The sequence below is a fragment of the Anser cygnoides genome, chromosome 7 (genome assembly GCF_040182565.1).
Source record: "Anser cygnoides isolate HZ-2024a breed goose chromosome 7, Taihu_goose_T2T_genome, whole genome shotgun sequence".
Lineage (NCBI taxonomy): Eukaryota > Metazoa > Chordata > Aves > Anseriformes > Anatidae > Anser > Anser cygnoides.
This window is the reverse complement of record NC_089879.1, coordinates 7,730,222-7,753,515: the sequence shown is the minus strand read 5'-3', so window position 1 is coordinate 7,753,515 and position 23,294 is coordinate 7,730,222. Positions and strand designations below refer to the sequence as shown.

The 23,294-nt window shown below is 40.6% G+C and overlaps 2 protein-coding genes across 2 annotated transcripts in view; one reads left to right on the top strand and one right to left on the bottom strand.

The window, feature by feature from the left end:
• Window positions 1-23,294, bottom strand: part of GFRA1 (GDNF family receptor alpha 1) — a 274,556-nt gene that overhangs the window by 240,759 nt on the left and 10,503 nt on the right. The window lies entirely within an intron of this gene.
• LOC106031937 (pancreatic lipase-related protein 2-like) lies at window positions 4,268-21,908 on the top strand. The gene is made up of 14 exons (XM_048060596.2): window positions 4,268-4,405; window positions 8,265-8,358; window positions 10,113-10,161; window positions 10,977-11,131; window positions 12,636-12,761; window positions 14,264-14,398; window positions 16,212-16,320; window positions 16,892-17,008; window positions 17,099-17,221; window positions 17,970-18,088; window positions 18,897-19,026; window positions 19,301-19,412; window positions 20,460-20,627; window positions 21,740-21,908. Exons 2-14 carry the CDS (start codon window positions 8,356-8,358, stop codon window positions 21,801-21,803), a joined length of 1,410 nt encoding a protein of 469 aa, XP_047916553.2. The 5' UTR covers window positions 4,268-4,405; window positions 8,265-8,355; the 3' UTR covers window positions 21,804-21,908.

Here is a 23,294-nt window from a genome sequence, read left to right as displayed (position 1 = left end):
GTTATATCAGTTACTAACCCACCCATAACCTCACACATCTTGGGAGCAAGTTGGTCTTCCCAGATAGCATTCTTGCAAGTTTATCACCTTAGTCCCTTTTCTTGCAAATTCTCATTAATATTTTTATAGTGAAATTATTTATGTTTACTTCCCTCAATCAAAATTAGTGATTTTTTTTTCTCTACAATACGCTCCAACTTCCAAATATGTGCATGCTATATAGAGGGTAAAATAAAATAATTGGGACAGGATTTTGCTGAGACTTTAACCCATTTTTAGGTCAGGGTATTCTGTGTAACCCATAGGCTCTAACAGTAACCTTCAGCGTTGTCCTGGAACAGAAGCAAAAAAATGAGGAGCTTTGAATGTGCTTTCCCAACACTTATTTCAGTTATCCTTCCAAAATCAAAGCTGGTTGAGATTGAGGTTGCCTCTGGCAGGCTAAACAGTTGCTCGCTGACCCATCACAAAGCCTATCTATGCAGACGGTCTATGAAACTCATGAATCTCTTTTTTATTAACACAGAATCAGGGACTCGGCAATTTCAGTCTCCGGGCTGCTTCAAGCTATGCTGATTCCAATCACTATGAAGCGGATGTTGATAGCATGCCGAAATTTATTTTTAATGGCGTATTTCCAAAATAAAACAGAGCCAGGAATTTGTTCTTTATCTCTAGCTATCAAGGATCTAAAACCTTCCGGAAAGAGCATGCATCATCACCAACCCGCACACAAACAGAGCACACCTAGATTGCCGCGTTACCGGACAACATACCTCTCCTCCTAGCTACCACAAGATGGGATCGGCCAAGTGTCTTGCAACACCGGAAGCACAAGCAATATCTGAAAATACACGCTGACATTGGGGTCAGCCTCCTTTTCGTCCCATATATTTCAGACACTAGGAAAGCTTAGGATCTAATGTAAGAGGTGTCCAGAGCCCAAGGTAGCTAACTTTGCTCTAAGCCACTGTTTTGTGTCTGAGCTGTTCAGATCCATTCTTTCATAGATCATTTGTGAAGATTTGCATTTGCCTATCAGTCTCCAAGGCAAAACCTACAGCTATTCCTTTTTATTTCTGCTTCTTCCTTCAAATAAATTAAATATTTTAGTGTAAGTAGGAAATAAAGCATTCAGAAAAAAGGACTTCACCCTCTTCTCTTTTAATTCTGCCTATTACTTGGAAAGGAAGCCTGGCTCTCCCTAATCTTTCCACCCACTCTGGTTTTGGTTACTTCCATCGCCACCTTTAAAATTCTCCCGTTTCTGTTTCCTTACCATGATCCTATGCTCCATAAGTCTTCAGCTCACAAAACCAGAAGTTAACATTCTCTCTGCTTGCTTTGGGCAAGGGCAAGGGACTGCTTTGACTGATTCAATGAGCAGGGAGCAAGTATCATGGAAGGTCATCAATATTTATCATCTCCAAAATATTTATTTTATTGCTGCTGTGCAACACTGAAAAGGATACGCTAAGGCAAATTGGTTTTGCTTTTTATTCAATATAAAGTTTGCTCACTTGACCAGAATGAACACATCAGAGTTAGACAATAGAAATATCAAGAAAGTCTTTTATTCGTGGCTCTGTCACTCAGGGACTAACGGTAAGATTCTCCAAGAAGGTGAGTGGTCTTTGTCTATGCGTATTAGCAATTCTCTAGGGGATGCAATAACAAAGCTACTTCCAGGTGACCTTCTTTCAAGCTAAGAAATTCATTAACCATCTTCAATCTAAAATTGAAATGAGAGAGAAAAATATTGCTTTTAGAATTTTATTCACTTATCTTGCTATGAAAGCCTTGGTAATTTATATATCACTGCACTTGAAACACAGTTGCTGAGTTTCCTTTGGAGAACATGATTCTCAGTGAGTGTTTTGATCCTTTTTTTCCTGCTAATGCGAAGGCCACTACCATCAGAATACATTTATGTCCTTGATAATTTTCAAGTTGACATTTATAAAACCATCTGGATGCGTTCACTTGCATATTGTCAGAGGCAACTGCAGAAGCCAGACTTTTCTTACTATCCGTAAAAACCTACTGTTCCTCTTAAGTCATAAAAACATACCAAGAAAAAGCAGCCATTCCTAAAGCAAGCTAGACCTCGAAAACCCTGTAACATAGGCTATAAATTCTTTCTAATGTTGAATCCATCTTGTCATTCTGAGCTACGTTAATATTATCTGCACCACTGCATATTCCTCTGAAATACACTGACAGCGAGCTTCTCTGTTGAAAATGTGTATGGTTCCTCCATATTAACTACAACTTCTACAACATACAGAGCAGATGAAAAAGCAAAATGAAGAATGCAGTTAGTGAACTTAAATCCTTGCCAAATACTTTTCTCAGTTATTCATGCACATTAGTCCAAGGAGGTATTGTATATCTTGTTCTTATGAGCCTGCATTTCTGTTTCAGATTGTAACTGTGCTGCTGGGGGTGTTCTGCAGCACCATTTTAACACTCACACACAAAACGTGAGCTCTGTGGAAATTACAGCAGAATATTTGAGCATAACCAGCAGTCCTGGTCCCCTAACAAACACTTTTAAGGGGTCTGATTTTCACACAAAGATGTCAGCAATTTTGGAAGATATTTCATCATTAATAGAGGCACCAGTTTCACTGGCTGCTTTCCATATAACTTACATGCCGATATGCTGACAAACGGGGAACATGACACTCCTTATCTCTATTCTGTGGCTCCCCAGCCCCATGCCTTCCCTGACTTATCCAAAGAGCTGTATCCATCTGATACTGTTCCCATAAGTGCTACCCAATTTCTATCTTCCAGTCAATGAGTATAGATTATACAATAGATCTGTAAATCATTTCTTACTAGCTAGATCTGTTCCCTTATCTGAAATTACATACTTGTCTTCAGCCTGAGCAGCAATTAAATATGAGATCCCATCACTGACCAGCCACTGCTTCCTCCTGATTCCTGAGACTTCTTGCTAGTGATTATCGCTGCAGATGGCATTGGTTTGCACCACTTCACCAACAAACAAGAACCAGACCCTAACCCAAACACTTGCGCAGGCTCCGTAGACTACAAGGAGTGACAGACGCTCATGTCTTGTATTTTACAATGCATGCTGAGCACGTTATGTACTGCTTAGCATATGAAAAAAATGCACCTTAGGTGATATTTCTGAATTTATACCTTCTCTCAAACACTGCACGTATCTCAGGACCACAAACTGGCTTCTTATATGAAACTTATATTCAACCCAAGTCACTTCCTGCCCCTAGGCAGTTGAATCACTCCATGTATAAGGATGAATGTCATTCACAGTTGTGTGAACAGGTGACTATGGGAGCACCCATCCCATAGGTAGCAGTGCAGTGACTTGAGGTCTTGCCCAGGAGCTGCTGAGAGAACTGGGTTGTGACACACTCTGTGGTCTGAGCTCATTAAGACCCACAGCCTGCTGAGCAAAGAAAAGAATTTGGGACTTATGTGCTGGACCACTTCTCTAGTCACTCGGCCATTAGAGAAAAAGATGCACAATGGTGATTATCATCATCCTCTCCTTCTCCTCCTGACATGTCTGAATGAAGGTGGCTGTGGTTTCTCGGCTCTATGCTGTTTGCAACAGTGCCAAGAGTTGTTGGTTTTATTTCAGAGCACACCAACCAATGTTAAAGCTTGGCACCTAACTTGTGAATCCCACATGGCCTAAGAGGACATAGATTAGTTGAAATGGTAGTGGGACAGAGCTTGAGTAACTTTATTAGCAAAAGCTAATGAATTCTCAGGCACTATGTTGTACAACAATTCTTCTTGCCCTCCCCTTTTTAAAAGAAGCTAACCCACTATCTCTTTAAAAAAATAAAAAAAAAATAATAACAATAATAAAAATAATAATGAATAGGCTTTGTTATACAAAAACACACAAGGGTTTGTTTCACAAGGTACATACATCAGTCTGACAACAGAGGGTGACACCAAACAGCATAATTAAGTTTCTGCTCTTAAGTGCCCACAGAGGAGGTTCAGTCTGTTGCCTACAGCAGGAGCCTCCAATAACCAGTTAATTCAGTTAAGCATTTCAATGTCCCATACCATATCCCCTTCAAGGGTTAAAATGGTCTCACCTTGCTTTTATTCACACCCACAGCAAAACCCTTAGAGGTAAATTTTTTGTTGATGAATTAAAAATGACGGGAGAGCTAGAGAGACAAGAAAAGGCAACATGTCACATCCAGCACTAAGAGTGTCATTCTGACAAAGGTCTCGCTCACCCACACCCGGCCTGTAATTAGGCACCGTGTGGGCAGGTCCACACCCATGGCGGTGGGACTGAGTCCAAGTGAAAAGAGCCGGGAACAGCCGGGGCTTGACAAGAGCCACCTGAGCGGAGCGTACAAAGCAGCAACGCGGTCCGCAGTCAGCGGTAAGTGACTGAGGAATTGGTAGGATTTGGGGGTAACTGTCCTTGCTAATGGATGGTTGGGGCTCCTGCTTAAAAGACAGGCTGAACAGTACAAAGAGTGGTCCTGGAAGCAATACTGAGGAGACCCTGGCAGCAGCAACAGGGCTAAAAACTTTTCAATTCCAGGAAATCCCAGTAGGAGATGATCCTATCTGGACTGGGACACTGCAGTGCAGCTAAGAAAACTGGGTGGATTCAGTGGGGCTAAGGTAATTAGGCAGATAATATATCCCTGTGTTTTTAAAGAAAGATCAAATGATGGTATTTCCACATAGAGTCTGGACTCTTTTCTTATTTATTTTAAGAAAAAGTACACGAGAATACAAATAATAGCTGAAAAGAAAAAATCAAGCACTGATAGGAGCATTCTAAATGTAAAGGGAGAATGGAAGTGAGGAAGAATTACAAAGCTGTTATAGGGAAGGATGAGGCAAACAGGATGTGTTTTAGTAGACCACAGTTTATGGAGTAAGTTGTTATCAGCAAGGGTCATTCTGCACCTCAGAAATGGCAAAAGGCCAATAGTGTTGGCCTTAGAGCTGGCTAAAAGTAACAGTAGTCTACCTATGAAGAACACTAGTGAAGTCCTGCAAGGACAGAAGTGGCCAGATCACAGCTGCAAGTCAGCTGAAGGATCCCCAGTTAGCCTGGAATTGGCATGGCCACCTCCCCAAACTGAATCATAGGTGGGTTTTTTGTTTGTTTGGTTTTGTTTTTTAAATTTGATGCTTGTAGTTAGATTAAATAATCATAACTGCGTGTTTTGCTGTCTGAACACTACTGTAGGGACAAGGTGAGAACCCTATTATTTAGGAGGTCAAAGCAGATGGTGTTAGCTATGTCTGTTAATCAGGACATATTTAATAGGTTTTCTTCATTATTATCCTGACATTTCTCTGGATTGTACACCATTTCTAAGTGACTGACAGAAGCAACTTGAAAGCCCCAATCTTACTGTAATCGCTAATGATGAACAAATACATGTATGACTTTGCATATATACTGCCTTTTTATTGGAGCGCTTCCCACATTTAACGCCTCAAGAAAAGAATTTGCATCAGTATTCTGAGTCATTATGGGAGCCTAATGCCCTAGTTCACTGTCTCAGACTCGGTTTAAGAGGTCAGTAGATGCTCAGAAAACTCTAATACCCAGACCAGGCAACGTATGTGAACCCTGTTTTGCCTTACCTTGACACCTGCGAGGTCCAGAACCTTTTCCTTTCTCTAGATCACCTGACTACTTTGCTCCACTACAAGATTGATTTGTCTACTGTTAAATTTGTTGGTTTCAGAGCTATTCATTTAGAGTCAGTTTCCTCCTGGAGAGCTTACCTAAAAGCTGGTGAGCCAGCAGGAAAGGAGACTGGCTAATTGCCCAGATGCTCTTTTACTTATTATTACTTGTTTGTACTGAAGCAGTGCCAAAGCGCCTTCATCTTGAATCTTACTATGGGCAATTTACAACCACATCTGAAGGATGGGGAGGAGACTGAGATGAAATTAAGTCTTCAACCAATTATGCCAGTTACTTTGCTCACCTGAATTAGTTCACTATATCACCAGCACTAAGCCCAGACCTGTGCACATTTGATAAGCTGGAGAAATGCTCTTGCTGTGTTAGCTACTGAACATGGACTGTGCCTGGAAAAGGTGTTCTTTGTATATTTGTATGGAATGGGCTAGGCCATCTCTACAAAATTTATTTTCAAAAAGTTAGAGTGGATTTTCAAGTATTTACATATGGGTAAATACATGCATGTTCTCCTTTATGAGGTCTACAGATACTGCTGTAATATTTTTTATCCTCAATTTCTTTTATCCATTTGCGTAACTTTACAATGTTTGGGTGTGCAATTAGCAAGTGGTATCTAAATGCCTCAGGCTCAAATACATGCAATAAATTTTTGGGAGAAGGGGAAATTAACTTCTAACTTACAGTCAAGGGTTCTCGGCTAAACTCTGGATGACTTCTCTTTTGTGATGCCTTTACATTAGTAACCAAACACTACACCAAACTACCAAAAAATATGGAAGACTAAATTAAAACAACTGAAAGACAGAAATGTTCTTTCTTCAAGGACAATGCTGGAGCAGGAAATATAGGAAGTATGGTTGGAAGTAAGGAATAGTACGGCAGGAAAGCTGGAAAAACAGAAATCTAAATGGTGAAAAATAGGTTATATCTTTGGGAAAAATCATCTGTGCTTTGAGACTTTGTACTCCTAGGTAAAACAGTCCTCTCTTCAGTTTTTGCTCCACATTCCTTCTTTTCCATCCTCTTGATTGCCCAAGGTATTCTCTCAAACTTCTTAATTTTTTTAGTATCCCTCCTGAATTGTGCATTCAAGCAGCAACAAAACCTCTGTACTTTTTAAATAATAATCCCCATCTATATATTAAAAGTATGTTGTATATTTGCATGTGTGTGTGCATGTGTCTCTCTCATCTGTGTGTGTGGATAAAGACTAAAAAGTTCTTTAGCATCTCAAAAGTTCTAGTAATATATTAGAAAAACCTCAAAGGCCTTTTCAGTTATTGTTTCCTCAAAATGTTCACCTCCATTTAGTAAATATAATATGCAGTGTGACAGCATTTACTTTCCCAAACAAATAAAATAATCCAAAATTAATTACATGTGCTTTTTATTTACTAATCCTTTAACCTAGATGTCAGTACTGTTTCAGTACTTTTGGATCAGTGTCACCAGTGCTGAATGTTGACATGCAATGTAATACCAATACTGATTCTTCTAAAAATTTACAGAGTAACAATCCATCATTCAATAAGCCTAGTGTCAAAAGCCACAGCTAAAAAACGTGATCACATTTTGATCACGATGTTATATGATTGTGCACAATAGCAAGAACGGTATTTCCAATCCAGGGCTTGCCTTCTAGTTATTGCCGTTATATTCTGAGATGCAGTAATTACTCAAATTTTAATCTGCTTAATCCGCACATTCAACTTTTAATCTACTTAACTGTTGTAGCAGAGCATGTATATCATTTTAATTCCTTAACCAAAATATCAAGTAGCAGAACATCTTATTGTAATTCAAGTATTATGAGACTAGTAATATTGATCTCATAAGAGTGTCATGTCATGTAATTGAATTCAATTACACAACTTAATCTTTTAACAGTTTTGCACAAATTTTCTTTTCAACTGTCCTGTGGAAAGTTTCATTATAGTACCTCAGGCTGATATTGCCCTGAAACTCCACAGATAATTCGTCTTATCTTTTCTTACCTTTTAGCATGTCAGATTTTTTCAAACCACGTCTATGGAATTTTCTTACTAATCAGTAACTTAACAAAAGTTTTTCAATAGATTTTTTGATACTCTTAAAAAGGAAAAAGAAAAAAAAAAAAAAGGTTCTTAGCTCTTAGCTAAGCTATGAGTTACCAAAGTCTCTTTATTTTAAAACACATAGTTCTAGCAGCTGTTCTAAGTGTCACCATCAATACTTTTTTTTTTTTTCCTGGTGTGAACATCAGCTTGTTTTGGTAAACATAGAAAAATAAAAGTGCAAAGACCTTGGTTCAGCTGTATCATTGTCTTTTGCCCAATTTTATCTAGTAATGAATCAAAAACATTGTATCTTTTTTACTTCCTCCATACATGAAATATCCCTTCTTAACTCATCTTAACTCTACAGGCCATAAATGTATGTTAACATTGCTGCTTTTCTTATGAAATTCGTGTGATTTTTAATTCCCAGTATTCCTTTTTCTTGTCCTGTATTCTTCCAGTTTCTTTCACTTTACTGAGTTAGCCTATAGATACTTAACATCTTTTTCCTTTTTTTTTTTTTAAAGCATAAAGCAACCCAGTCTGCACTAAAGAAAACAGAAAGCTTTTTGTGTCCTGTTACTGCTAACCACTGAAGGAGATAAGGGTGATAAAAGAATGGTGAGTAAAAGTCTTAGGAATTAGATAAACAACATATTTTGTTTTAAATTAAAACAAAACAAAACCACTATTTCCTAAAGGGAAAATTATCAGATGCTGATAATTAAAAGGTCTGACACTTGGTCTTGCCTCTCTTAAATAGACTGTGTCTGTGCACATGTCCTGAGAAGGTGTGGGCCCATGTGTGGGGCAGTCATATTCAGACTTTTTCATATCTCACAAGCCATCCACTAGCAGCCCATGAATCACAGGTTGGGCAACAGTGTCCAAAAGGTGGCTGGATTGTGAAGGGCAGCTACTAAACCAGTGTAGGTTTTATAGATTAGGATGTCAATCTATGAACATTCACTTTTTTTTTTTCCTCTGAGCTGAAGAGCAAAGTGGAAATGGCTATTACTGGTTGGCTACTAAGTGGGGTGCATATCCCATTTCATTCCGACTAAAACAATGGAGCTCAGCATTCAGGAACCCTCCTGCCAGCAGTGCTGGTTAGGCTGAGTTCACATTCACGAACAAGTGATTCAAGTTCCTCTTGTTCAGCACTAAGGCTCTTAAATGCCTGTTGAAAGAATTTTCTCCCATCAAATTGTGTGGTGCCTCAACTCTTTTTAGAAAGATATAATTTCTTAACATCTCCCCAGTCCTTTTGTTATTAGGCTAACATAAACCAACATAGAAAAACTACCTGCTAAAAAAATTGTCTCCCATCCAAACTATACACCTCTCTTAATAACAAAATGAATTGACTTTCCACACAGACACACAAAAAAGTTTTCTCTATCTTGAATTACTTGCCTAGCTACCCGTTCATTTCCAGCTTCTGCTTTCAAAGGACGAACCTCTGAAAAGAAATCGCTGATCACTCGTTTGGCAACAACCTCCCACATTTTCTAAAATCATTACCCACTGGTGAGGTGTTCTGAAAAGAAGTACAGCACACATTATAGACATGACCTGTGAGTCTTCGTCCATTTTCTTCATAAGCCTATTAATTTCAGAGCTGCCTTTCAGATTTTAGGACTGAAAAGCAGTTACAGCTCAAGATTGTTACTTTGCAAGAAAAGCAGAATGTGGAAAAGGGGAGGTGGATGCCCTATGAAACACCTAAAAGAAGAAATTGAGAACAGTGAAGAAGGCAAACACGAAGGGAGGAAAATGATGAAATATGTGGAGCCACTGCCATAGGAAAGCCAAGGGAGGAAAATGTAGAGGAAAGGAATCCAACCAAAGGGGGGATATGAAGGTGCAGAAGCACAAGGAGCCCTGGGTGAGGGCAGCACAAATAGCATAAAGCTGCCAAACATGCAGACTTCCACCAAGTTACATGCATGCCCGTCAGTTCTGCCACACCTCCCACCTATCTGCTGGCCGTCAGGAGACTCATAACCTCATGGCCAAATTCATTCCCTTAGCAAACTACATCCAGCATTGGATGTGGAAGAAATGCAAAGAACAGAACTGAGTGGAAGGGAAGGATGTCCCGCCCTACCCTGCCAGTAGTGCTCCTCCCAATGCAGCCCAGGATGCCCAGAGACCCAACAACACATTGCTGGCTCACGGTCAAGTTGGTGGCCAGCAGGACCCCCCACACACATCTCTTTCTGCAAAGCTCCTTTCCAGCTGATTGGCCCCTCAGGGGTACTGGGTTATTCCTCCTAGGCTGCAGTTCTTTGTGTTTCTCTTTATAGATCTGTCCCTTTTATAAAAATGTAACACAAATAAAAAGTTTAATTTGTATATTTGATTTGCTTTAGGTGGTTGGAGTATGGATTATTGCATTTTATCTCCTTGGCACAGTAACAGGTGAGATAAAGATCTATAAAAACAATCACTAAAAGATGAATTCAAACAAAATAATACAGAGGAGACAGTGACATCTTTTACATTGAAGTCATAGCATGATTTGTGTGTCATTGTATGGCAAAGTCTATTACTGTACAGGGACCTAATGCTAAAGGCTCCACCTCATTTCAATTTTATTAAGAATACAAGATACATAACTTTATGCCAAAAATTTCATAGAGGAGAACTGCAGTCATGTGCCCTAGCTCTATCAAGACAGTGCACGAGCTGTCTCTACCTGTTACTGCTGTTTACAAAGAATGGCTCAGTAACAGGGTGCTTAGTACAACAAACAGTGCTGGAACAGAAAAGTTGAGCATGAGAGCAAGAGACCTGTTTGATCTGGAAAATGATGATGTATTAAAAGAAACAATCAACTCATTCACTATGCAAGGCTACTGCATACGTATCCATTCCTACAATGAGACATAATGCTTTGATGCAGGAAGAATGCGGGAGCAGTTCTAACAAGCATTTCTTAAAAGACTTTTAATAAATAAATAAAATAAAACACCTTTTACAAGCTGAGACTATGGTGTAAAAATAGTATCTGGATCCCTGCTTGGTTTGGTTTATCTTCAAATTATATAGTTCCCCTTGTGTTACCTACTTCAGGCAATATCCATAAAGGAAACAAGAAGAAATCTGTTTCAAAATCAATCATAGAACAAAATCCTCAGTTTCCTGAGGACAGTCTTCAGACTGTTGCAGTCTTAAACATATTATCTAGCTGTAAGAGTGTCCAAAACATAAACCATTTGTTTCTTCTACTCTAGGTAAAGAAATTTGCTTCCCCAGGCTTGGCTGTTTCTCAGATGACCCCCCGTGGTCTGGGGTACCAGGGAGACTTCTGACAGGTTTGCCTGACTCTCCTGAACATATGAACTTGAGCTTCTCTCTCTACACCAGGGAAACAGGAAATAACTCACAGGTGACATTTATTTTTAACATCAAGAACTGACTAAAGCTACCAATGTTTGTTAACAAGCCCACATCAGTCATCATAGGCAAATGAGTCAAAATAAGAAGCTAGCTTCAGTGTTCACTCATTACTGTACCTTCAAACTGTTTGGGGTAAAGCATAAAATGATGGTGAAGGAACTGTCAGGTGGAACAGGTTTCCTGGTATTTTCCTGCACAAGAACTGGGCTATAGCAGACTCCCCTTTGCATGTGTTTAGGTCTCTCAGGAAAGCTGGAAACCTGTTCAAATAAGCAGCTTTCTGAATGCTCGGGTAGGGGAACAAGTACTGCTGGTTTATGGGGAAGCTGCACCAGTGACTTCTAAAATCAGAAGTCTGAAGCAGGCCATTTTCATACGGTTTTCAAACCACACTCCTCCTTGAAGTCTGAGTGACTGTGCACTCTTACCTGCCTCTCTCCATGCTGAAATTAAGACAGAAATACCCAAGTTGTTTATGTCCTGAAATTCCGAGCCAAGCAAGGAGAAGGATCTGCAAGATGTGGGGCTGGGACCACATCAATTCAGCAAATGCACGTGAAGCTGCAAAATACCTTGCAGGCTCCCAGACCTAGTGTCCCCTGTTCCATACAGGAACATTTATCCACTGCCATGAAATACGATGCACCACAAGCATCGCAGCTTACAGCAGTCCTGTTTGCCATGCTACAAGTCCAGCTCAGGCTCTTTAAGGATGAGAAGTTACACCTGTAATAAACTTTTACGATCTGCAGAGCAGGGACATGTGAGCTCACAGCACGCAGTCAGCATTGGTTACTCAGGCATTTTGGTTGTTGATAAAATAAGTCAAAATACACCTTGTGTTAATTCCCAGGCACTGCACCTAAACATCTCCCTGATCTAGTGCACAGCCCTTCCACACCCAAGCTCCCTGAGCTCACATCACAGGTGCTATATTTGCTTGAAAACAATACAGGTGGTCAGAGATCACACTCAGAGTAAAAGATATATATAGTTAAGCAGCTTGTGGCAACGTGTGGTGGGCAAAGATCAGCTTCACCACTACTGCATACAGTTCTTGCATTAAATTCTTTCAGCTGGAGTAGCTGGTGACAAAAACAGACATGAAACATCACCTGCCCAGAAAGACATGCTGTTTCTTAGATGCAAAGCAGCACACAGAGGCCAAAGGTCAGGTCAGTAGAAGGACAAGCTGACTCAGGAGGCATGGAGCTCTCTGGAGGAACTCATCCATCTCAGGCACCATGGACCTTATATGGGGGGCTCCTGCTGCATCAAGGAAAATAGACAGGAGCAGCAGAAACCACATTGGCACAACTTTGGAGACAGTGGTGGGACTGGGAAAGATGGGATAGAGAAGTGCCTGGGACTCTGCCCATTATAAGGAGTTATGCGAGTCCTACAAATGTGATGACTTAGGTTACGCTTTTAAAACATTTAAAAGTGTGAGAAGATAAAACAACTTGTTTTTTTGTTTGCTTGTTTACACACAGGTGATCTCAGCGATAAACTCCTCAACAATCCAAAACTCGCATTTCTCCTCACACAGGAAAACCTCCTTCATCATTCATGGATTTGGCAGCACGGGAAAAAAAGGCTGGGTGGTAGAAATGTGCTTGGTATGAGACAATATCCTGTTTTCCTTCAGCAGTTGTAACTACATTCTCTCATTATTACTTAGACACCAAGGTTCACCTCCTATTTTGTAATGCATTAAATAGTTGCAGATACCAACCAAGAAGTTACCAACCAAAGCCAAAATGGTCCCATTCTGGAACGTGCTGCATAGTCAAGGCTTCTTGGTCATCTCTGACATTGTGCTTCTCTAGAGAATTTTCATCCCCAAAACCCTACAAATCAGATCAAAGCAACAAACTGAACACAGATGTCCCCAGCCTCTGCACTGGTGCCAGAATATCAGATTAGGCCAACTCACTGTTTCTCCCATCAGAAACTATTGAACCATCCTCCAGCTGCAGGCTTTCCTGAATAGTTCAAGTTTCAATCTACAAACACTCTTCTGTTTCAGAACTATTCAACTTGTAAAGAAAGAAAGAAAAAAAAGGCAGAAAGAAAGAAAGAAAAAGGAAAAACAAAGCTTTCTGTTTGATTAATGAGTGCAAAGGAAAAAAAAAGACTTCAAAAATGAAATGTGGAAGCTACCACAAAACAGAGCTGCTGCCCTCTGGCCAGTGGAGTGTATAGTGGTGGTGTCAGCCTTGGCTCTGACAAGGAAGCAAAAATCTTCTGTGGTTTCTGCTTCTTTCAGAAAGACAGAAAAAGACCGCCACTGTCACAGTCACTAAGTCACAGTTCTGCAGCATTATTTTTGTTTGTAAATCTGTGAAAACTTTTAATCTAGAATATTACATTTCCAAATTTTCCAGTGGAAAAGAAACAGCAATTCTATCTGCCTCACTAGAAGCCATTTTCATGATGTACCTAAAGGAAAGGACTCAAGTTTCTGCTTTCTTTGCCATTCACCTTCAGCTGTTTATAATGCATTAATTTTTGTTTCTACTCCTTGATCCTTCTCAAACCTTACATAAGCCTTAATCACAGAAAGCTACGGCTGCAGACTTTAATACGTGATTTGTCTAGTGAAAAAATCACTGATCTTTGCAAGGCTGTGGCCAGTACAGAGGTGACAGATACATTAGGTATCTTTGCTGAAACAGGAACTTTCTAGTCTGCTCTGAACCTTTCCAGGCTGACATGACTTTCCCAGTTTTAAAGACACTTGGTAAATAAGTCCACTTCCTATACTATTTACTTAAGCTACAGATGAATCTCAAAGAAAGTCACATAGCATACATAGCAGCTACTGTGCAGTTGTGTGGCTTTTCCAAATCACATCAAATATGTATTCAAATGGCTTATAGTATAATATTTTTGATTACAGTCTTTCAAACTTGAGACTTTGATGAATAGTTTGCTGTATTCTGTTTTGTAAGAAGATTTATTTTTCAGGGTGGAACAGGCTACAGTGAAGAGTTCGATTCAGTAATGAATGAGAAATTGCATGATTATATTACCATTTATTGTTTATTTTGATTTAAGTTGAATTCCTGTCTGCTGTTTTGTTTCCTTAAATGCTTGGCTTTGTGTGTTCCCACATCAGCTGTTACTGGAGGCAGAAAACATGAACTGCATTGCTGTTGATTGGCAAGAAGGTGCAAAAGGCACCTACGTCAGCGCAGTGAACAACATCCGCGTGGTTGGAGCCGAGGTTGCTTATTTCATAAAAACTTTACAGGTAAAAGATACAGCTCCACAACCTACAGTTCTTAAGTAGATGAGGTGGGGTTATGATACTTCTGCTTTGATTTTGAACCTCGTCTAGTACGGTCAGCTAGTGCTTCAGAAAGAGCTGCACAATGCATGCAGTTGAGATACAGCTAATTATACTAATTATCAGCTCTGTAAGGACTTCTCACAGCCACAAAAGACTCCAATTAAGCTAATGTAGTTGAAAAGAGGTGCCAATTAATTAAAGACCAGTAGGTGGCAACATTTCCGTATGATGTTACGGGTAAGAAGGCGTTCAGTGGCAATGAGGCAAGGCACGTTCAGCGCTTACAAGAGTCTTTACCTGAATAATTTACTTCTAGCACAAGTACATCGGCACCTCAGCAGCACTAAAGTGACGTGGTGCTAAAAGCACCAGAGGTTTTCTTGATATTTGCTGTCTACGGGCACAATAAATTGTCCTGTTGCCTTCTAGTTGTGAACTTCATGTTCCTAAGGCAAGCGTTCACTTTTGCTCATATAGCACAGGACTGCTCAGCTGCAAAGTTTAAGAGTACCACCGTGTCTCACTGACTTCAAATGGACTTGCAAGTACTTAGGGCTGCTGAAATCAGCCCCTATTTGGCTGCAGACTTGATGCTGGAAACTAGGCAATCCTCGTGTTGTAGAGATATTCCAGGGACCACAAGACCACATACCAACTTTATGAATCCTTGACTACCAAAAACCATTTCTCTAGAACCAGCTGAGGCACAGTTTGCTGTTTCTACCTAGGAAGGCTTCATATCTAACCTCACACTACTGTTTTTGTGTCTTTCTTCTTTGCATACAACTCCCAGGTCATTTAAAGATGGTTCAGTTTCTTATGTGATCTCTGTCTGCCTCTTTTCATTTAAGATCTCTATTACCGCACCATTTGCAGTCTGGACCTCTCTTTTTTCCATTACAAAACTGCAAAAAGTGATCCTTAATTTTTCTTTTCCACAATTTACAGATTTGGGGAGTTTGGCTTTAAGCAAAGTTAAGCTGCACGGTAAACAGAAGAATTACAGTAAAAAGTATTTGAAGGTATCTGTCACCTGATAAGCACAGACAGACCGATAGTAAAGACCTGCCTTTTTTTTTTTTGGGGGGGGGGGGGGGAGGGTATATACATTACAAAAGAAAACAGTGTAAAAACCTCAAGCAGTTAGCAAACAATCCTTGTTGGCTTTGGACATTACAAACCTAGGACATGCCTGGCTGAAATGTGTCCCCTGCAGGCAGACTACATGCTCATTAATTTCTACTGCTGTCTTCAAAGCATTTATAACACCTGAGAAGTGCAGGTCTTGTACAGGCGACTCTTGACAAAGAGCAGAATGGATGCCAAACCCCTAAGCTTGTCAGTGAAGGTACCACTGAGTGACATGACCACATTTGCTAAGCAGACCCGTGGAGAACAGTCGCATGATGGAAGGCGGCTCCATAACAGAGTCAATAAATAAAAAACAAGATCATATCATTGGAACTTTAAACTAGGGCTTAATCTGAATGAGAAAGAATGTTCATATTTTGTCACCAAGGGTAACTGAACATGGTAACCATATGCTGAGGCTATGATGGTGAATCCATCATCGCGAGGCATTTAAAATTCTAGATTGGGCATTTTTCTTTCAAGTCTTAGGTTAATTTAAACAATAATTAACTCAAGCAGCTCACACACTGTTGGCTAAGCAAGAAGTCAGCCTACAGGCTCCCAAAGGCCCTCAGCGTAAGGCACCCTTTTGGCTCACTACTGAAAGCCTGTGTTCTTGTCTCTCCACCACCACAACGATCAGAATCTCGTCAGGTACTCCCCTTGTGAAATCCATCTAATTGGCCACAGCCTGGGCGCACATACAGCGGGAGAGGCGGGAAGGAGGCTTCGAGGCATCCGGCGGATCACAGGTAGGCTGCTCACCGAGGGGCAGATCTAGCAGGGACGCTTCTAGCGGAAAGAAACTTGCAGCACTCTGGTCTGTAGACTGAAATTAAACCATTGGCAGTGCTGCAAACACCACGTATGAGTAAACAAACTTTAGGCTTCTCAGAAAAAAGGGTAATTATTAAATCTTTTTTCTCTAGTTAGGTTTAAAACTATTTAGCAGAAGAGCTCTTTGTTAGTATGTTTGCAACATCACAGTCATCCACTGGGTTGAATCCAGCACTATACGAAGACAAAACAACACATCCAAAAGCCTGTTTTCATATTCATGATGCTCAACAGTCCAGTAACAAAACCACTGATAATAAAATGCCTCCTTCACAGTAATACAATGTTATTATATATCTTATTGGAAAATATTTTACTTATATTAGAATGAGTCTGTAGAAAGGTTCACATTGTGCATTTGGTTCAGTCTGGTCATTATTCAACGTGACTTGTGCAATATTAAATGTCTGATGTTGTAAGTTGGCAAAAGACAAGGTGTAACTTTTCCCTCTCCTGAACCCAAATTTCCTTATTTTTCTGTTAAAGGTTTGGACCCTGCTGGGCCCTATTTTGAAGGCACTCCTCCAGAGGTGAGGCTGGATCCTTCAGATGCAAACTTTGTTGATGTTATTCACAGTAATGCTGCCCACTTTCCTGCCATAGGTAAGCATTCATGTGCAAGCAAGTAGCTGTAGAGATGGGCATGCTGCAGATGTACCTTGAGACTGTGACACAATCATGTACGAATCCTAGGGCTTGGAATGTACAACGCTACTGGTCACCTTGACTTTTACCCAAATGGAGGAACTGTAATGCCTGGATGCAGTGATTTAATTCCAGAGATGAAACAAAATGATTTTGAAGCTCTTATTGCAGGTAAGCATACATTCCCAACATGCTCAGTATTTAATTTTCATTCAATTCTGAAATGTGAACTGTGAAAGTAGGTATTCTTTTGGAAGAAAACAGTACAAGACTTTTATTATTATTATTATTATTATTATTTTCTTATTTACTTATAAGAAGGAAAGTAAAATGAGAAATAAAGTCTAGATCAGAACAGTGCTACTCAGGGAACACTGCAGGAAACGTAGTAGTCAGAGGTATCAAATAGACCTCGGTTTTGCTTCTGCAATTTGAATTGAACCTGCAGAACACAGAGAGGCAAGCCCAGCCCCACAACAGTGACATTTCCAACAGGACACTTTCTAGGCTGAGGGTGGCCAGTGCCATTGCTAAACCTGCAGCACAACAGCACTGCTCTTGGTCCCTCACAGGTGCTGCAAGGAGCATCCAGCACCCTGAAGGCACACAATAGACAGAAGCACACAGCATTGTCAGGGACTGTGGGCACCTCACGTCTCCACCTGAGACTTCTTCAGACTTGAGTGGATGGCAGAAGGCTGGGGAATTCTCTTTGTTCTACTAAACCTTTTAAAACTATACTTAATGTCACTTGCTGTGACATCATGTATACAGACAGCTATGTATATGTTTGCGTGTGTGTATATATTACTAATCCATGCTGCTGTTGTATTCCTTGTCTTAAGGTAAGGCAAGTACAGGTCTTGTACAGGATAGCAGGAGGTTATTTCATGGATGCTCACAAACTTTGTCCCAACAGATGCTACGATTTTTGGGGGATGCCATCACTCACGCAGCCATGAGTATTATTTTGAAAGCATCCTCTATCCCACCGGATTCATTGGATATCCCTGTGAATCATACAAATCCTATGAGGCAGTAAGTATATTGGCCCAAGAACAGATGAAATCTAAAGAAAATAATCAAGGCCTCTGCACTCAGGTTAGATCACACCATGTGCATAGAGCGCTTGTGGTTCTGCTCTCACATCACCTAGCCAGCAGCAGACCTGAGCTCAAAAATCAACTTGGGCAGTGCAAGTTAGTAGGAGGAGGCACAGCACACAGAGGCTCCATCAACTATTTTGCTTTAGAAAAATGAATGCACAGATGAAACCACCAAAATAAAGAGAAAAATAAAAAAATAAACCCCATGCAATTCTCACCCTAAACCTTTATGCAAAGAGCATATAGGCTCTTTGCATATTAACCCCACTAAGTCCTGGATGGAAGAAGAGATATTTGGAGCTTCCAAAAGCCTTAAATGTTCTAATTTACACTGGGCACTGATTAGAGCACCTGAATAAATACACTTACAAAAGAAACTTAAAGCACATATGATTCTTTTGCCCCCCATATAGTGTTGCAACATGGATACAAGCAGGTTCCCTTCCACTGGTAGGGTAAATTAGACTCACATTTTGTCCTAGACTCTAGCTGAAGAATAGACTCCCCAAAATAGGGAGTTTCAGACCATCATGTACACAGGTATCATATCTGCTTATTCCACGTGTGCTCGTGTGTATGAGTACAGAGCCCATTATCAGGTTTTGGTGGTAAGATATAACAGCATACAGCAGTGCCCCAGCTTTGCAAGGTTAGAACAGAAGCCTTAATTGAGCCTTAATTTTGTCCAAGCCAGGATGAAAACCACACACCTCATTAACCGATGCTCATATCTTTCCTAGGGAGAATGTTTCCCATGTCCCCAAGAGGGGTGTCCGATGATGGGGCACTACGCTGACAGATTTCCAGATAAATTTAAGAGAGTAAACCAAAAATATTTTTTAAATACAGCAGCAGATCCACCTTTCGCTAGTAAGTGGAGAAGGTTTGTTACAGTTGTTCACATTTGAAAAGTGATTGCCTTGACACGATTTACAGCCATGCTCTTCTGTTACTTCTATAAACACCTGCTAAGACCTCTGACAAAAAAAAGTGCTGCATCATCATCATCTTTCAAGCTCAATGAATCCTTCATTAGCTAGCATGAATGAATTCTGGTCAGGAAAAAAAAATTTTCCAGGATGCTAGCGCTTTTAATTCTCTCCTGTCAATGACAATCCAGTTTTATTCTGCTGTTCTTACGCAGGTTGGAGACAAAAAGTGTTTATCAAACTGTCTGGTGTAAAGAAAATGAGGGGGGACATAAACCTAATTTTCCATGACACAGAGGGGAACACAAAAGAATATGAAATTGCCAGGTAAGATAAATTAGTATTGCCCTATCGCATTTAATACTGCTAACCTTAATCTACACAGTTTCCAGATATTTGAGCAGTGTAAACCCTTATTCTTTGTTGCAGACAGTCTAGTTAACATTAGCTGTGGAAAAAAGCTATCATGTAGGTAAGACCCATGAGAGCAAAAGGATGGTTGTGCCAAGAAGTAAAAGTCACGTCCTTTTCATGATTTCTGTGACTTTACAGCAAATTAGGAATGCAGCTTGACGGAATTGCTGTTTCTCTGAATTGCTCATTAAAGGAAAAAAAAGATTGCACCTCTTGTATTCACGTAATTCTGACTGCGCTCACCTGTTTCATACGCACATTAGCGTGACCTCTCCCATGCCAGCATTGCATCACATGCATTAATGCAGTCACCTGGGTGCTGATAAGGCTCCCTGCGCTGCCAGTGGCTTGCTGTACACTCTCCTGCAAGGCAATCCTGTGCCCAACCTCAGGTTGCAAAGTGGATGTGTGTACTTCCTCCATCGATACATTAAAATCCATCACTATGATATAAATATCACATTTATACAGTCTGGACAGTGAGTTTCATTCACAGTTTATCATCCCTGTTGGCTATCCAAATCATAGCTCCCACTGTCTTCTGTACTTGCTCTGAAACAAGCACCTCCACATGCTCTCCCATGCCCCTGTGTGTGTGAGCCAGAAGTTTCCAGCTCGTCTATAAAATCACAGAAAAATCCTCTCTGAAAACCTCACCCAGAGCCCTCCCTACCTGCAAAACCCAGTGCTTGGTGCTGGAGGCACACAAACGCCAGCAGCCATCCCCACCTCACCCTGATCATCTCCTGGTTGTCTCCTGCCACATGCCCACTAAAAGTTTTTAGTATTGTTTTTGTCCTCTCCCTGTTCAGCGCATGCCTACAGAGTCCCATTCCAGCACCCTATGCTGTTGCAAAGTACAGCAACAAAGGGAAAAGCCTGATCTTGTGAAGAACAAAACTTAGTCCAGTAGCCTCTAAACTATTACATTTATCTTCACTGTCTTCATTCTGTTTCCAGTGGAGCCCTCTCTGAAGACCAGGTTTATACAAAATACCTTGATGTTGAAATTAACCCCAAAAATACTGCAAAAGTTGAATTTCTCTGGAATAAAACCTTATTCACTCTGCTCTGGGCAAGACTGGGAGCAGAAACAGTCAATATAATTCACGGAGAAGATGGTCGTCGGTAAGTAGGTCCTTTCAACAGGTCAGAAGGAATGGGAAAGGAGTGCAAGACTCTGGGAGACAGGACTAAAAAATAGTCTTGGTAAACCAGACACACAATGTGCAATCAACAGCATGAATTTCAGTAATGACAAGATACTACTCTTTGGACAGAAAAGGAAATGTTTGAATACAAAATGGTGAATAACCGTCTGGAAAAGAATCCAGTAGTGAATAATTTGCGGAGAATACTCTGCCCCAGCAAAACAATTACAAACCAGCACGACAGTGCTGTTGAGATAAAGCAAGTCTCATCCCCAGGTGCATTACCAGGAGTGCTGTATAGATAGATGATCAGGGAGTAATTATTTTAATTTAATTGGCTGGGCTGAGAATGTAACCAGAAGTAGGGTCATTTTCAAGCTTGGAGTGCATACTTCAGGTACCATGCACACAGAGTGAAGTCCAGATTAACAGCAAGAGTAAGAGATTTAGTAGAGATGGTCTGTGTAGAGCAGCTGAAGGAAATGAAATCTTTAATCTCTACAGAGAAGCCTGGAGAGGGGCATAAAGACAGATGGATAAGCTGTTTGTGAAGGACCACTGTTTGCTGTTCTGCTTATCTGCTGCGTTTAGGTCAAGAACTAACTGATACGTTTCACAACAGAGAAAATATATGTTAGAGTTTTTTCTAGTATTTCTTATTGTTTGGCATTGGTATGGATTATTTAGACAAGAATGAAACCCCTTTTACTATTACCTCAAAAAAAAAAACAACGCTGCAGAGCTTTGGCTGGGACAATCCAGTTAAACAGCCGGTGTCAGTAAAGGGTACTTACAAGATGGCTTTTTGACTTTTTACCTGGAACTCCATTTTTGTGAATCTAGAGGTGAATTATATCCATCTTTCAAAACCCAAATTTTACAACTTTTCCTCGTAAGAAGGAAATTTGCCTTGTAACTACTAATATGTGAATGCCAATGGGCTTTTAGGAAGGTTTAAGTGGGGTTATGGAGCTAACTAACAACCCTCAAGGTGAGGGTTGACATCTTTTCCTTTGTGTGTGTGTGTGTGTGTGTGCGCGCACACGTATAAATAAAACAGATCTTGAATGACACTGTTTTCCTTCGCAGGTCAACTTTCTGTGGCCGTGGAACTGTGACATATGGAGTTCCCCAGCTCCTTACACCTTGCTAGAGGTCACTGATTACAACTGTTCTGTGCGCTGCAGCTGAGTAAACAATCAGTCCTGTGCATGGCAATGTTGGTGCTCAAGGCCATTAAAGAGAATTCTCAAACTGACTTGTTGCTTCCTTTTTTTTTTTTTCCTTCAGTATTTCCAAACACATTTTTCAATATTTTCTCATGTTGAAGTCAAGTTTATTGCACTCATAGCTATGGAAGCAACTGAAAATCACGTATGGCAAAATCCATCTCTAACACTGGCACATTCTTACTCTAATAGTGCCCCAAGAGAAGCAGGTAAGGACTTTTGCCCCACCGTGCTGATGATTTGCCAGGTTTGCTGCCTGCAGAACCCACTCTGGGCAACACCCCCACAGCCAGGAATTGTCCCCAGTGCCTCCGTTCTGCAGCTGATGATATGCTTCAAACCTTGCAACACCACATATGAGCATTGCTTTCAGAAGACATGGTGGGCCAAGGAAAAAACAGAGCACAAAGACTTCAGCAAGTCAGAACAGCCCCTTGTGCACTGTACCTGCACGGAGGCACCCGGCAAAACTAAAAAAGTGCATCCCCAATACCCAGGACCACTCAGCAGCCCATCTGTTCAGCTTGCTCAAGGAAGCTGTGAGCCAGATACAACTGCTCTTCCCTGCAGTGAGCACCCATTTAGCTCAGTGTTTCAGGAAGCTTTATTCCCTCCACCCTCACCTTTCATTTCTTTAACTGCAGTTGATAGGACAAGAAAGAGCTCCCCTGTTGAGGCTTCGATTTTTATGAGCCTAGGGTCACACCAACCATGTCCATGAACTTCTGCGTCTCCCTCTCAACAAGTAGTTCTTCTCCACTACTCCCAGGTAGCACTTTCCTGCTCCATCTGTGCTGTGAACAACCTGGTATTGCAGTGCCTCCAGGAATGGGGACTGCTTCTCAAACTATTGCCTAAAGGAAGTATGGTATCCATTAATTTGGATTCAGCTCCGTGTGATACTGCTCTGTGGTCAAACGTCTGAGAATTATAGATGAGCTAGTTCAGATTCCTACATATATTTATATATGTAAATATAGAGAGAAAATTTAATTTCTTCCAGATAGTTTTATATTTAGCATGGTAACTTTGGTTTCACCATTTTTTACTAGAAAATACTGAGTCCTAAGAAGCTTTTATAATCATTCCATAGGGAATTTGAATAACTCCAGGCTCTGCAAAAACTGGGATCGACTATTTCACGTTAAAGTGAACACTACTGCTCTGCAAAGCATGGCATGAATGAGCCACCTGGAGCTTTAAGGGACCGAGGCAGTATGAACTTTCCCAAGCACAAAACGCAAACTCTCAGTTAATAAAAGATTGACCCTCTTTCCATTCATTCTTTCCCATTTCCCTATGTTTGAAAAATGATGTACAAGCATTTGAGTAGATAAACTTCCAAGAAATATCAATAGGAGTATAACATTAAGAACATTTATAATGATGTCATTAAAACACAACAAGACATCAGC